Consider the following 14,716-nt stretch of genomic DNA (forward strand, 5'->3'; position numbering starts at 1 on the left):
TTTTTTGGGGGGGTTTCTCTTTTTTGGGGGGTTTCTCTTTTTTTGGGGGGTTTCTTTTATTTTTTGTGGTTTCTCTTTTTTTTGTGGTTTCTCTTTTTTTTGGGGTTTCTCTTTTTTTGGGGTTTCTCTCTTTGTGGGTTTCTCTTTTTTTTGGGGGTTTCTCTTTTTTGGGGGGGTTTCTCTTTTTTCTGGGGGTTTCTCTTTTTTCTGGGGGTTTCTCTTTTTTTGGGGTTTCTCTCCTTTTTTTGTGTCTTTTTTTGTGTGTTTCTCTTTTTTGTGGGTTTCTCTTTTTTGTGGGTTTCTCTTTTTTGTGGGTTTCTCTTTTTTTGTGGGTTTCTCTTTTTTGTGGGTTTCTCTTTTTTGTGGGTTTCTCTTTTTTTGTGGGTTTCTCTTTTTTTGTGGGTTTCTTTTTTTGGGGATTTCTCATTTTTGTGGATTTCTCTTTTTTTGGGGGTTTCTCTGTTTTTTGGGGGTTTCTCTGTTTTTTGGGGGTTTCTCTTTTTTTTGGGGGGTTTCTCTTTTTTTTGTGGTTTCTCTTTTCTGTGGGTTTTTTTGGGGGGGTTTCTCTTTTTTTGGGGGGTTTCTCTTTTTTGGGGGTTTCTCTTTTTTTGGGGGTTTCTCTTTTTTGGGTTTTTTTTGGGGGGTTCTCTTTTTTTGGGGTGTTTCACTTTTTATGGGTTTCTCTTTTTTTTATGGGTTTCTCTTTTTTTTATGGGTTTCTCTTTTTTTGGGGTTTCTCTTTTTTTGGGGTTTCTCTTTTTTTGGGGTTTCTCTTTTTTTTGTGTGTTTCTTTTTTTGGGGGTTTCTCTTTTTTTGGGGTTTCTCTTTTTTCTGTGGGTTTTTTTTTGTGGGTTTCTTTTTTTGAGGTTTTCTCTTTTTTGGGGGGTTTCTTTTGTGTGTTTTTCTTTTGTGGGTTTCTTTTATTTTTTGTGGGTTTCTCTTTTCTGGGGGGTTTCTCTTTTTTGTGGGTTTCTCTTTATTTGGGGGTTTTCTTTTATTTTTTGGGGTTTCTTTTCTTGGGGTTTCTCTCTTTTTTGTGGGTTTCTTTCTTTTTTGGGTTTCTCTTTTTTTTGTGGGTTTCTCCTTTCTTTGTGGGTTTCTTTTATTTTTGGGGGGTTTCTCTTTTTATGGGTTTCTTTTTTTTTGTGGGTTTCTCTTTTTTTGGGGGGTTTCTCTTTTTTTGGGGGGTTTCTTTTTTTGTGTGTTTCTTTTTTTTGTGGGTTTCTCTTTTTTTTATGGGGGTGGGGGAGGCGTTTGTGGGTTCTGAGGGCCATTGGGTTTTGGGGGGGGGGGATATTGGAGTTTCGAGGAGGTTTTTTTGAAATACAGCAAATAAAATCCCAGACTGGTTTAGGTCGGAAGGGACCTTAAAGCCCATCCAGTCCCACCCCCCGCCACGGTCATGGACACCTTCCCCCAGCCCAGGCTGCTCCCAGCCCCATCCAACCTGGCCTTGAACCCTGCCAGGGAGGGGACACCCACAGCTTCTCTGGGCAACCTGGGCCAGGCTCTCACCACCCTCACAGCAAAGAATTTCCTCCCAATATCTCATCTCAATCTCCCCTCTGTCAGTTTAAAACCATGAGCCCAGAGAGCTCTGCCAACCTCAGTGATTCTGGGAGAACTCCAGTAGAGCTGGAACATCCTTCAGGCACTGGACAACTTCCCTGAAATCCAGTTTAAATGATGTGACAACAAGTGAATAAAAGTGGATAAAAGTCAATAAAAGTCAACAAAAGTCAATAAAAGCACCCGCATTTCTCTGCTGATAAATAGTTTTTAATTAGAACGCAGCAATCACTGGCAGAAACAACATTTTGATCATCTTAATTTGACAGTGAACCATCGTTGTGAGGGCTCATTTCTTGCCCTTCGCTGCGTTTGGGCTCTCAGGGTCACGGCCACGTGCAGACCAGCATCGTTAGAACAGAAAATAAGGCACTTTCCTACCAGTTCTCACGCAGAAAACATGTTTAAATTGAACAATCATACTTCTTTTTCCCCCCACTGGGAGAAAAACGTGTATTTCTCCCGATCTGGACTTGTGTTCATCCACGAAGTCTTGCTTAAGGCACAAGAAAACAAAGTGTTTGATTCATAAATAAATGAGGCACGGAGATAAAGGCACGTGCTGCAACGTGGGACTCCTGAGGAGGCAGAAGAGCTTTTTGAAATTTCCCCTTAAAAATTCAATTAAATCCTTTTAAATTAAATTAAATCTTAATTTATTTATGTGATATCCACCCAAACTGCAGGAATAAAACAGTGGGAGGAGTGTGTAGTGTTATAAATAAACACCTAAAATTCAATCCCTTGTTACATGCTGAAAGCCTCCACAGACCAAAACAACACAAAAAATTTAAAAAATCAGCTTTTTTTTTCCACTTTTTTGATGATATAAATTTTATAGGGAAGGTTTTTACGTCGTCTCGGGCCAAAAGCCAAAGATTTGAGTGAAAGAGAGCGAGTGGGGACGGACAAACACCACTTTGGAACTCAGAAATGTTTAGAAAACGCCGAGTTTGTGAGGCAGGAGGAAGGAGGCGAGGGAAGGGACGGGGAGCACAGCAGCAGGACTCGGTTGTGTGCACAATAAACAGATTTGGAAGGATTTTTCCACGCTGAAACGCACCGAAATCCTCTTCCACGAGAGCCCAGAGCACCCCAGCGGTGCCAGATGTGCCTGATTTATTTCTTTAAGCCTTGTATTTGCCGACGTGCTCACGAGCGATGATCATCCTTTGGATCTGAGCAGTTCCCTCGTAAATCTGGGGAGGAGAATTGCAGGGATGTTAAACCCGTGTTTTAACGGGTCTTTGTGCACGTGTAAACGGGCACAGCGCGGCTCTGGCGTGGATTAGGGTGGGCAGAAAGAGAAAATGGAAAAAAATTGAGTGTGACTCGATTAGCACCAGGGCTAAATGCAACAAACCACACACAAGATGCTGAGAGAGCCCCGTTCTCTCAGATATTCTCACCAAAACTCAATGAGGTTCTTGTGAAGCTTAAGAGTGGGTGAAGGGTGGGGAAAATATCTTTTCTGGGGAGAAAATCCATGATTTAGTGCCACAGGTACAGCAGAACGTGGCTCCAGGGCAACATAATTCAGGGTTTATGTTCCAGCTCCCAGCTCTGCCCAAACTTGCTGTGGGAGATTGCTTGAAGGCAGCAAATTCCCTCCCTCTGCAGCCACACAACAGGGATAATCTTCCCAAGAACCTCCCAAAGCTCTTCAGGAATAAAGACACCATCACCTGTGGTTATGTAATATTTTATAGGGGTTTTTTATAGGTTTATATAGTTTTTTGGTTCAGAAATGGTTCCTTCTCAAAGGGAATTCTCTGCTGCTTGCCCCGTGTCTAAAGGACTCGGTGAAAACCAAGGGTGAAGACATCACACCCCACAGTCTTAAGTAACGGTGAGAAAAAATCAATCTCAATTTCAAACAACCTTCAAACCCTCCCACCTCCTCTAGAAAACCACGGCACCCAGCAGGAGAAAAGCCCAATCACAACAAAGTTTAATTACTCATTAATTTCCTCACTTGCACAAGTGCAATGAGGACTGAGCAGCTTTAGATCCCAGAACTACTTCCATCCTTAGAGAAAAATTCTTGGCTAGTGAGAATGGTTTTAATTATAAAGAGGAATTTCAACTAAGAAGCTTAATTAACAGCTGTTATAACGAACATTGCAGCTCGTGGGCCACGTGCATTTCTTGGTACCTATTTTGGTGTCACAGAATCACTGAGGTTGGCAGAGCCCTCTGGGCTCATCGAGTCCAACCATGGCCCTGACACCACCATGGCAACTAGCCCAGGGCACTAAGTGCCATGGCCAGGCTTGTCTTCAACCCCCCAGAGATGGTGACTCCACCACCTCCCTGAGCCCCTTCCAACATCTAATGACCCTTGCTGAGAAGAAATGCTTCCTGATGGCCAACCTGACCCTCCCCTGGCCAAGCTTGAGGCTGTGTCCTCTTGTCCTGTCGCTGGTTGCCTGGGAGAAGAGGCCGACTCCCACTTCACTACAACCTCCCTTCAGGTAGTTGTAGAGAGTGAGAAGGTCTCTCCTCAGCCTCCTCTTCTCCAGACTGAACCCCCCCAGCTCCCTGGGTTCAACAGCTCAAAGTGAAGAGTCCAAGAGTTCAAAGAGTTACAATGTCAGAACAACAAAACCACACCACTGAATTTATGTCTTGTGTAGGCCGATTGTTGACCTAGTGCAAAGAGTTTTGTGTGCAAGAACTCACCTGCTTTGAGTGCACTTTCTGTAAATTGAAGGCATATTGCTCTCATCCTCAAGGCTTTGATTGGTCCATGATTTCAAATAAGGAGCCACCAGTTTGAAACTGATATAAAACACCACTTTGTTTTATATCAAACGTGTTACTACAAAGATCACGTTCTCTCTCTTACTCACCTGGTAGATTTTGGCGTCTCTCATCAGTTTCTCTACAGGATACTCAGTATTAAACCCATTCCCCCCGAAGATCTGCACGGCGTCCGTAGCCACTTGGTTCGCGACGTCGCCCGCAAAGGCCTTGGCGATGGAGGCGTAGTAGGTGTTCCTGCGGCCGGCGTCCACCTCCCACGCGGCCCGCTGGTAAGCCAGCCTGGCCAGCTCCACCTTCATCGCCATCTCGGCGAGCATGAAAGACACCACTTGGTGCTACGAGATGGGATGAACCAAGTTAACGTCGCAGCGTAGAGTTCTGACGTCCAAGGAGAAGAGTCTCCTCAACGTCTTAAAGTCAAATGGTGCTTGAGGAGTTCTTGAGGAGTTGGATCAGACAGAATGCCAGAATCAGTCAGGTTGGAAGAGCCCTCTGGGCTCATCAAGTCCAACCATGGCCCTGACACCACCATGGCAACTAGACCATGGCACTAAGTGCCACGTCCAGTCTTGTCTTCAACCCCTCCAGAGATGGTGACTCCACCACCTCCCTGAGCCCCTTCCAGTGTCTAATGACCCTTGCTGAGAAGAAATGCTTGGAAAGGAGCTTTGGGTTGGGAAGGACCTTTAAGACCATCAAGTCACGTTGCCATGGTGGTGTCAGGGCCATGGTTGGACTCGATGAGCCCAGAGGGCTCTTCCAACCTCAGTGATTCTGTAAGTCCAACCATAACCCAACACTACCAAGGCCACCACTACCCCATGTCCCTCAGCACCACATCTCCACGGCTTTTGAATCCCTCCAGAGATGGTGACTCCACCACCACCCTGAGCCCCTTCCAACATCTAATGACCCTTGCTGAGAAGAAATGCTTCCTGATGGCCAACCTGACCCTCCCCTGGCCAAGCTTGAGGCTGTGTCCTCTTGTCCTGGGAGAAGAGACCAACTCCCACCCCGCTCCACCCTCCCTTCAGGTAGTTGTAGACTGCACTAAGGTCACCTCGGAGCCTCCTCTTCTCCAGGCTGAACACCCCCAGCTCCCTCAGCCGTTCCTCAGAGGTCATAATATTAATACTCTGAGTCTTATTTCATGCACCTCACAGAGGTTTCTTCCTTCCCTGAAAATCCCCGTTCCTCAGCGTTGAAGAACTTAGGAGATGATGGGAGTTCCAGGGGTTTGGGTGGAGTTTTCTTCATCATTTTACTATTATCATCCAGAAGTTATAGAAGAATCCCACGAGGAGTTATTGCACGGCTACATCTGGTATGAAAACAGCTTTTTGACTTATTTTTATATATTTAACTTACTTCAACGATTGGTTTCCCAAAGGTTTTTCTCTCCAGAGCGTATTTAGTAGCTTCGTCGAGCGCCCTCCTTGCCAACCCAACAGCACCAGCTCCTACCTGGATTAAACACAGCACGGAATGAAGACCAGAAAGCCCTACTCCATTTTTAAAGTGACTTATTGCTGCTACTCACGGGTGGCCTGGTCTTATCAAAAGCTCCCATGGCGATTTTAAAGCCAGCTCCCTCAGCTACCAACACATTTTCCTTCGGCACTCTTACGTCCTCAAAGACAATCCCTCTCGTGTCAGAGCAGCGCTGACCCATGTTCATCTCCTGAAGGGGGAAGGTGACAGAGGTGCAGCTAAATTGCATTCTTACAACACATTTTCATTCAGTTTACTCAAAGCATAATGTAAGCTTTATTTTTTCCCCCAAAACGCTTCAGTTTTAGCTAAAAATCACCACATATACAACAAATATTCTGGATTCACAGAGCAGCACGTCTCCAAGCTGGGCAGTTTAATTTCTCTCTGTGCAAAGCCAACTCTGTAGCTGTAATTTTGTCTGTTTCTAGTTTAATTATATCCTTTGAGATGGGAGAGGAAAAAGTAAAGACCCTAATAGTAGTAAAATACAATTTGTACTACAAACAAATAGACAAAGAAATGAGATTTTCAAGCTTTCAGATTCCTAATGTTCAACATCTAGGTTTGCCTGCTACTAAAAATAGTATTTTCTTTGTCTTCTTCCCCAAAAGAGAACTGGCAGCAGTGTCTCCAAGGCCTATTCCCCGAGCAGGAGGAGCTGAAATTAAAGCACACGGGGTGTTTATGGTTGTTGCCCACCTTGCTGCTTACACTTTCAAGGCCGTCACGTTAATTGGCACTCGGCAATTAAATGGTTCTGTGCAAAGTCATCTTAGAGAATCCCAGAATCAATGAGGTTGGAAGAGCCCTCTGGGCTCATCGAGTCCAACCATGGCCCTGACACCACCATGGCAACTAGACCAGGGCACTAAGGGCCATGGCCAGGCTTGTCTTCAACCCCTCCAGAGATGGTGACTCCACCACCTCCCTGAGCCTGTTCCAACATCTAATGACCCTTGCTGAGAAGAAATGCTTCCTGATGGCCAACCTGACCCTCCCCTGGCCAAGCTTGAGGCTGTGTCCTCTTGTCCTGGGAGAAGAGGCCAACTCCCACCCCGCTCCACCCTCCCTTCAGGTAGTTGTAGACCACAGCTTACGTTAGACCACGAATAATTCTCTGAATTAATAAAATTACAATTATTAAGTCCATCTTGTGAATAGTTTTGGTGTGCTGTGGAAATGTGGATCATTACACGTGAGCGCATGGAAAATTCAGTTGCTTCACAGTCTCTTTTCCTTAAAGGCCATTGGTTTAGAAGTGAACAATAACTCCTGGCTTGTCAAATAAGAGCCATGCTCCTCACCTTCCTTCCAATTTGGATTCCAGGGCTGTTTGCTTCCACGATGAATCCAGTGAAGGCTTTGCCTGCAGGAGCTTTTGGATCCGGATCGGTGCGAGCCAGCAAAAAATACCTGGTGTGAAACAACGACGAGGGGAGTCGGTTTTTGTGTGTGTTTTTACCACGTAATAAATCTAACAATCCATTAAAACCCCTTTTTTTCTTGGCCTTTCCACAGAAAACCCGAGCGGGAGCGAGCGAGAGGAGGTGTCAGTGCCTCTCTTACCACAAAAGTCAAGATTTAATCAAATTTTTCACATCAACACGCAGATTCTCCACCTTCTCCGTGTATTGTAAGACTTAATATAACCATTAGCTCCACAAGGAGTATCAAAGAAACCTCTTCACAGCAGATACCTAAAAATTATTGCTTAGGAAATACAGTCTTGCGTGCAAACTGTTGTGTCATCCTCTTGATTTCAAATATCTTCATTTTATTCTAAGTTGTAAATCATTTTTTTCTGTAATTAAACAGTTGTAAATCACATTTACGGGGTCCAGTAACATCCAAAGAGAGCTGGGAAATTCTCTCTGATGGTTCTGCCTCGAAGAAGGAAATAAATAATGAGGAAATTCAACTTTATACATAAATGTGTATTTATATTTGGTGCCAACGCACCAGTTTGCTTTCCCACCGTTGGTGATCCACATCTTCTGGCCATTGATAATATATTCATCTCCTTTCTTCTCAGCCTTCGTTTTTATCCCAGCCACGTCGGAGCCTGCGCCAGGCTCTGTCACACAGTAAGCCTAAAAGAAGAGAAAATGCAAAATCTTGAGGAATAAAAGTTCACAGAATCCCAGAATCAACCAGGTTGGAGCCCAACCCTTGCCCTGACACCACCCTGGCAACCAGACCAGGGCCCTAAGTTCTATTTTTAAGCAACCACAAATTATTGCACCACCGTGATCTGTAAAAATTTGAAGTGGACTGCGTGGAAATCCACAAAATACTACAGCAAAAATCCCGACATGTGGGTTAATGTTCCTTATAAATCCATAAAACTGCCTTTTAATAATTAACCAGAACCATCCTGTAACTTTTAATAAGTCATCACTTCCTCGTGCTTCACAGACTGATAGGAGAGTTGAGGATCTTTCAAATCTGATAATAAAAGCACAAAGTATCACCGTGCTCTTCACTTTTTGAGGCTTAATCCTTCAGATTTCAGCACGTGGCACGTGAATCTTTACTTATTTCTGGGTAACAAATCCTGCTGAGATAATATTTAAGATAATATTTAAGATTCATTGAGAAGTTTCCTGCTTAGAATATTATCCTGCTGAGATAATATCTAAGATAATATTTAAGATTCAGTCTAATGCCCATCTGAGTTGAGTTTGTGCTCACATAAACCTCGTGTTTTTCCTTTGAAAGGGAAATTAAAGGGATTAATTAATTTTCAGGGACTTCGGATGGTTTTCCAGGTAACTCTATTTGCTTATTGTGTGCGTCTAATTCAATATTCCTTTGAGGAAATGCCACTGTTTGTTTACAAACCAAACCAGGCTGCACTGTGAGTACCTCCCAGTGTTTTAAAAAATAAAACCATGATTAATGTGATTTAGGAGCAGCCCACAGCGTTCCTGAGTTGTACTTACACACATCAGTGGTTCCTCTGTCATCCTTCCCAGATATTTCTTCTGCTGCTGCTCGTTTCCTGCAATGATCACTGGCATTTGCTGAAAGGAAACGTTTAGAGCATTAATCCACCTTTTTAAAGGGCTCTGGTTTAAAGGAGGGGAGAAAAGGCAGAGCTCACCCCGAGGGAGTTCGCCTCGATGGCGGTTTGAACCCCCGTGCAGCCGTACGCCAGCTCCTCCGTGATGAGGCACGCGTCGAAGCTGCCAAGGCCCAGACCACCTGCAGGTGAGATATTTCATCGACTAACATGAGTTTGAAGTGGAACACGTTAGTGATTTACCAAAATTAATCATCAAAAACATATTCACAGAATCAATCAGGTTGGAAGAGCCCTCTGGGCTCATCGAGTCCAACCATGGCCCTGACACCACCATGGCAACTAGACCAGGGCACTAAGTGCCATGTCCAGGCTTGTCTTCAACCCCTCCAGAGATGGTGACTCCACCACCTCCCTGAGCCTGTTCCAACATCTAATGACCCTTGCTGAGAAGAAATGCTTCCTGATGGCCAACCTGACCCTCCCCTGGCCAAGCTTGAGGCTGTGTCCTCTTGTCCTAGCGCTGGTTGCCCGGGAGAAGAGGCCGACTGTCCGCTCCACCCTCCCTTCAGGTAGTTGTAGACTGCACTAAGGTCACCTCTGAGCCTCCTCTTCTCCAGGCTAAACCCCCCCAGCTCCCTCAGCCGTTCCTCAGAGGTCAGACCCTCCAGACCCTTCCCCACCTTGGTCGCCCTCCTCTGCACTCGCTCCAACACCTCAACATCTCTCTTGAAGTGCGGGGCCCAGTCACTCAGTTTCACAACCTTCATGGTTATGTGTGTCCACTGTACCTGCTCCTTCATCTTACCTGCTCTTAATTTACATGGTATATCATGTAAATTAAATCATATCATCAGCTCACTGGTACGTAAGCTCTCCCTCACAGACCTCGTAAAGCAACGGTGTCCAATTAGTCAGTTCTAAGTTTTAATTTAATAACCAAGTGATTCTACATTGCAACAGCCCAGCTGTTTCAGCCTGCAGGTTCCCTAGAACTTGTGGCTGAATAAATGTGATCCTCACAATTTTCTCTCTTTGTTCCTCAAACCTTATTAAATTTTTGATACAAGATACACCCTCTGGTAAGTCTCCAGACTATCTAGTCAGAGACTAGATCAAAACACGACCTTCTGATTTCTCCACCCCATCAGCTGACCCAGTGCACCAGGGGAACACCAGGCAGTTGTAACCACGGTAGAAAATCTGGTTATAAATTACTAAATCATCTAATTAGTTGCCTGGTTACACCCACCCCTAGTGACACTGCCATTAGTCAGCCTGCCTGCTGATTAAATTCGGATTATTCAACTATGTTCACTTTGTACAGAATCCATAATTACACATAAAAAATCTCGAAGGCCTTTTCTGTGCCTTATTTTACAGGTTAAAAAGAACCTTTACTTACCACAGCTCTGTGGTATGTGTGAATTCATAAGACCAAGTTCCCAAGCCCGTTTTATGAGCGGAACAGGATACTGAAATAGAAAAAAATCACCATCTGGTTCATCACATTTTAAATTTTACACAGGTTAAGATAAAAATCTTTTTTTTTTCTCCCTACTATATGGCAGATTTACCTCTCCAGTCTTGTCATATTGTGCAGCAACAGGAATAATTTCCTCCACTGCAAATTTACGAGCGGTAGCTTGAAACTCCTTCTGTTCATCAGTAAGTTCTATTAAAAAAAACAAGGTAAAAACAAAGGTAAAGGTAAAAAACAAACATTTTAAAAGCCAACGTGAGATAATTATTCAAAGCTAAGGCAACTACAAAAAGCTCAAGATAAGACATTAGTTAAAAAAAGAAGAAAATCTCATAAATATTACACACCTACCTGGCTTTCCTGTGCTGGAGAAGAAAGTAATTTTGGTTTTTTAGTACTTTTTGAAAAAAAAAAATAGAAATTATTCAGAATAAACACCTTCACTGTAAGTCATACTGAATTGTTTTGGTTGTTTTTTTTTCCCTAACTGCAATTTGTCCTTAATTATTATATTTCTTTCGAAACCCACAACACTTACCAAAGCTAACGCCAGCCCCGGGTTTGCTTAGATGTAGGTTTTGAGCAGGTTTACTAGCGAGTGATCTCCATCCACGCCCTGCGATGGCTCGGAGCATCTGCTGAAGGAAAAGAAGAACATGAGGTGTGAGATCTTTGCAGGCAGTGATCAACATGGTGAGGAAAAGTATTTTCAGAAAACATCCATATATCTTATCTTTATACCTTATTTTATCTGGAAACAGACAAGAGGAAGATGAGGTTGAGAAAAAGTCACGTAATTGTAATCACAGAACCACAGAATCAATGAGGTTGGAAGAGCCCTCTGGGCTCATCGAGTCCAACCGTTGCCCTGACACCACCATGGCAACCAGACCAGGGCACTAAGGGCCATGTCCAGGCTTGTCTTCAACCCCTCCAGAGATGGTGACTCCATCAGTTCAACACCAAAAGCTACTCTGAAAAAACCCAACGCTTCCCCTCAACAAGTGGAAATATGGATTTGGGGGGGTTCATAGTTGGAGGTGGCACAAAGGGGTGGCAAAGGACCGTTCACAACGCTTGAGGATCGAGGTGACCACCTGCCTGCTCCGTCAACCTCCCCATTGCCTGACTCGGTGGGTTCAGTGACAAGCCACCAGTGGTCACGCTCAAACCCAGCTCCTCACGCCTTCCACCAGCTCTGCCACCACCAGAGACACCACCGCAACAGTTGGTGAGGGCTGAGCTCCAGCCACCGGTGCCCCAAGCGTCACCTTCCACGTGCAAGGGACCGGCTGCTGCCCGAAGGACACGACTGCCTGAGGGACACAAAGGGCTACAAAGATGGTCAGAGGGCTGGAGCACCTCTGCTGCGAGGAGGCTGAGGGAGCCGGGGCTGTTCAGCTGGAGAAGAGCAGACTGAGGGGGATCTTATCAATATTTACAAATACCTTAGCGGGGGTGTCAAGGGGATGGGGCCAGACTCTTCTCAGCGGTGCCCAGCGCCAGGACAAGGGGCAACGGGCACAACCTGAGACATGGGAAGTTCCATCTGAACATGAGGAAAAACTTCTTCACTGTGAGGGTGATAAAGCCCTGGCAGAAGCTGCCCAGCGAGGGGGGAGTCTCCTTCTCTGGAGATATTCAAACCGCCCTGGATGACCCTGTGCTCTGGGTGACCCTGCTTGGGCACGGGTTGGACTGGGTGACCCCCACAGCTCCCTTCCGACCCCACCAGCCTGGGATCCTGTGACACGGCTGTGGCAGCCCTGACCCAGCGCCCTTCACCTTTCCCCTAATTCGGGAGCGACTGGACACCGGGCGAGCTGGACACGGGCCGGAGCGATGGCGGTGCCGCCCCTGAGCCCTGCGCGCTGCCCGGCGGGAGGCGATCTGCGCCCCTTCTTGTGTGAGGAATGTGTTTAATTCCTAACAGGGAGGTTAATACTTCGGAAAACAGCTTTAATAACCATGTATTAAAAACAGCAGCGCTGACGGGTAGGCGGCGGGGAGGGCCCTGAGGGGCCGCCATGGAGGGAAGGGCCCTGAGGGGGCGAAAGGCGGGAAGGGCCCTGAGGGGGCAAAAGGCGGGAAGGGCCCTGAGGGGGCGAAAGGCGGGAAGGGCCCTGAGGGGGCGAAAGGCGGGAAAAGGCCCTGAGGGGGGCCAAAGGCGGGAAAAGGCCCTGAGGGGCCGCGGGGCGCCCGGGGCCGCCATGACGGGAAGGGCCCTGAGGGGCCGCGGGGCGCCCGGGGGCTGCCTCCAGACCCGGCAGAGCCCGCCCGGGGCCTGTCGCCGACAGCTGCGGCACCTCCCTCCCTCCCTCCCTCCGCCCTCACGGCGGGCGGCAGCTGGGCTCGCCCCGGGGCTGTGTCCCCCCCCACCCCAGCTCACCCGGCTGGCTCTGAACGCGGACATCTTGGGGAAGGCGCCCGGTGGCCGCGGAGGCTCCCGGCAGTGCCGGGTCCGGGCGGGGGAGGCGGTGCCTGGGAGGGGCGGTGCGGCCCGGGGGGCCCCGGCAGCGGGGGCCGCTCTCCTGTGTCCCCCCCCCGGGATCATAGACCCGGGTGTGGGGGTGAGCGGGCCCCGCTCTGCCCTTTGTCAGGGTTTTCCCCTTCTCTGACGGAACAATTCCCATTTCCCTGCCCGGTGGGTGCTGGAGCTGGTCACCGTCTGGTAACGTCGTTGCCCCAAAAGAACAAAATGGACCGGATTTAAAATTCGTTTTTTAGTCCCAACGTGAGCTTTGAAGCTATCCTGGATTGGAGGCAGCACGGGGGTGTCTGCGGGGCGGAGGGTGCTGTAAAACGCCCTCCTGAACCCTCCTGCTCCTGGCTGTAGCTCAAGCAAAAGCATCGACCTTGCAAACTGTGAAAGAACCTTTTTGAATATTATCGTTTCAGTGGGTTAGAGCAGCGTGATTTCAGGCTTTGTTAAAATAACGCTTTCAAGGGAAGCAGCTGCTTTGGTTTCTCTGCGAACAACCTTTTTTTGGTATGAAATTTCTAACTTCTAGATTAAAAAGCAGCTAATTGTGATTGTACTGACCTGACTCCAGGTGTTTACAGACTGTAGAGACTGATTCTTCGCTCCAATCTCAGTGGATTTTTCCCCCCTCTACTTCAGTTCAGTAAAAGATAATTTGTAACATGTTACTCAAATATTTCATCAAGATTTTCGCGTGTTCTTCCTGTTTTACACCTAGTTGCAAGCACCTGGGGTTGCGTGGCAGCTTTATGAGCAGTGTGGATTTTACTCTGAGGATACTAACTAGGATCACACACCCCCCACAGCTCCAGAGGCAGGTAGGGGGGTTCGGTAGCCGGGTAGGGGGGTTCGGTAGCCACACGGAAAGGTGATGGCACGGGTAATAAACGCTCTCCCGGGTAACAAACAAATCTGTCAAAGCCCGAACCACTCAAACCTTGAGCTTCAAAGTTTTTTACCTAAGAAATGACAACAGCAGTTTCTGTTAGTAGTAGTTATCAATGTTTTACAGGTTGCTTTCATAATTAATTAGGAACAAACTTTAGCATTTGCTAACGAACCGTTATTTCAGAAACGGAAAAGCAGCTTGAATTTGCTGCAGGGACTGATGTGCTGCAAGTTACTGAAGCTACTGCCATAAAAGAACATTTTAAAATTAAATTTCAATATTTTCTGGTGTATTTTTAGCTTGTTTCATTCCTGGCTATCGCAGACATCACTTCATTTTACATTTTAAATATTTTTAATTATAAAGCCCTGTCTGCTCAAGGCTTGGAGGCTTTTAATTTGCCTATTGCATGTCTTATGACATCTTTTCTTACCTCTCTCTTAAAACCTTAAGTCTTAACTCGTTACCTCTGTGTAAGCTCACTCTCTGTCCCCCGTGCGTGCTCGCTGCAAGGGCTGAGTGCCAGCTGCTGGCAGCCCGGCTCTCCCGTGACCGAGCACAAGGAGGGAGGAGGGGACACTTAGTGCCCTGGTCTAGTTGCCATGGTGGTGTCAGGGCAACGGTTGGACTCGAGGAGCCCAGAGGGCTCTTCCAACCTCAGTGATTCTGGGATTCTGTAAGTCCAACCATAACCCAACACTGCCAAGGCCACCACTACCCCATGTCCCTCAGCGCCACATCTCCACGGCTTTTGAATCCCTCCAGAGATGGTGACTCCACCACCTCCCTGGGCAGCCCCTTCCAGTGTCTAATGACCCTTGCTGAGAAGAAATGCTTCCTGATGGCCAACCTGAACCTCCCCTGGCCAAGCTTGAGGCTGTGTCCTCTTGTCCTGTCGCTGGTTGCCTGGGAGAAGAGGCCGACTGTCTGCTCCACCCTCCCTTCAGGTAGTTGTAGACTGCACTAAGGTCACCTCTGAGCCTCCTCTTCTCCAGGCTAAACACCCCCAGC

At 46.9% G+C, this 14,716-nt stretch overlaps 1 protein-coding gene across 3 annotated transcripts; it reads right to left on the minus strand.

Annotated features, from left to right (window-relative positions):
- Positions 1 to 1,757: 1,757 nt before the first annotated feature.
- LOC137677445 (medium-chain specific acyl-CoA dehydrogenase, mitochondrial) lies at positions 1,758 to 12,903 on the minus strand. Of its 3 annotated transcripts, none has more exons than XM_068424748.1 (12): positions 12,724 to 12,903; positions 10,873 to 10,969; positions 10,429 to 10,526; positions 10,257 to 10,326; positions 8,933 to 9,033; positions 8,772 to 8,852; positions 7,789 to 7,919; positions 7,134 to 7,242; positions 5,876 to 6,016; positions 5,704 to 5,799; positions 4,422 to 4,670; positions 1,758 to 2,768 (listed from the first exon to the last, which is right to left on the minus strand). In XM_068424748.1, exons 1-12 carry the CDS (start codon positions 12,886 to 12,888, stop codon positions 2,697 to 2,699), a joined length of 1,410 nt encoding a protein of 469 aa, XP_068280849.1. In that variant the 5' UTR covers positions 12,889 to 12,903; the 3' UTR covers positions 1,758 to 2,696. The 3 variants fall into 3 exon arrangements, with proteins under 3 accessions (XP_068280849.1, XP_068280848.1, XP_068280851.1); XM_068424747.1 differs by having other exon boundaries at positions 10,873 to 10,972; XM_068424750.1 differs by lacking the exon at positions 4,422 to 4,670 and having other exon boundaries at positions 10,873 to 10,972.
- Between the last annotated feature and the right edge of the window lie 1,813 nt (positions 12,904 to 14,716).

The sequence above is a fragment of the Nyctibius grandis genome, unplaced genomic scaffold, assembly GCF_013368605.1.
Source record: "Nyctibius grandis isolate bNycGra1 unplaced genomic scaffold, bNycGra1.pri scaffold_59_arrow_ctg1, whole genome shotgun sequence".
In the NCBI taxonomy this organism is placed as follows: Eukaryota; Metazoa; Chordata; class Aves; order Nyctibiiformes; family Nyctibiidae; genus Nyctibius; species Nyctibius grandis.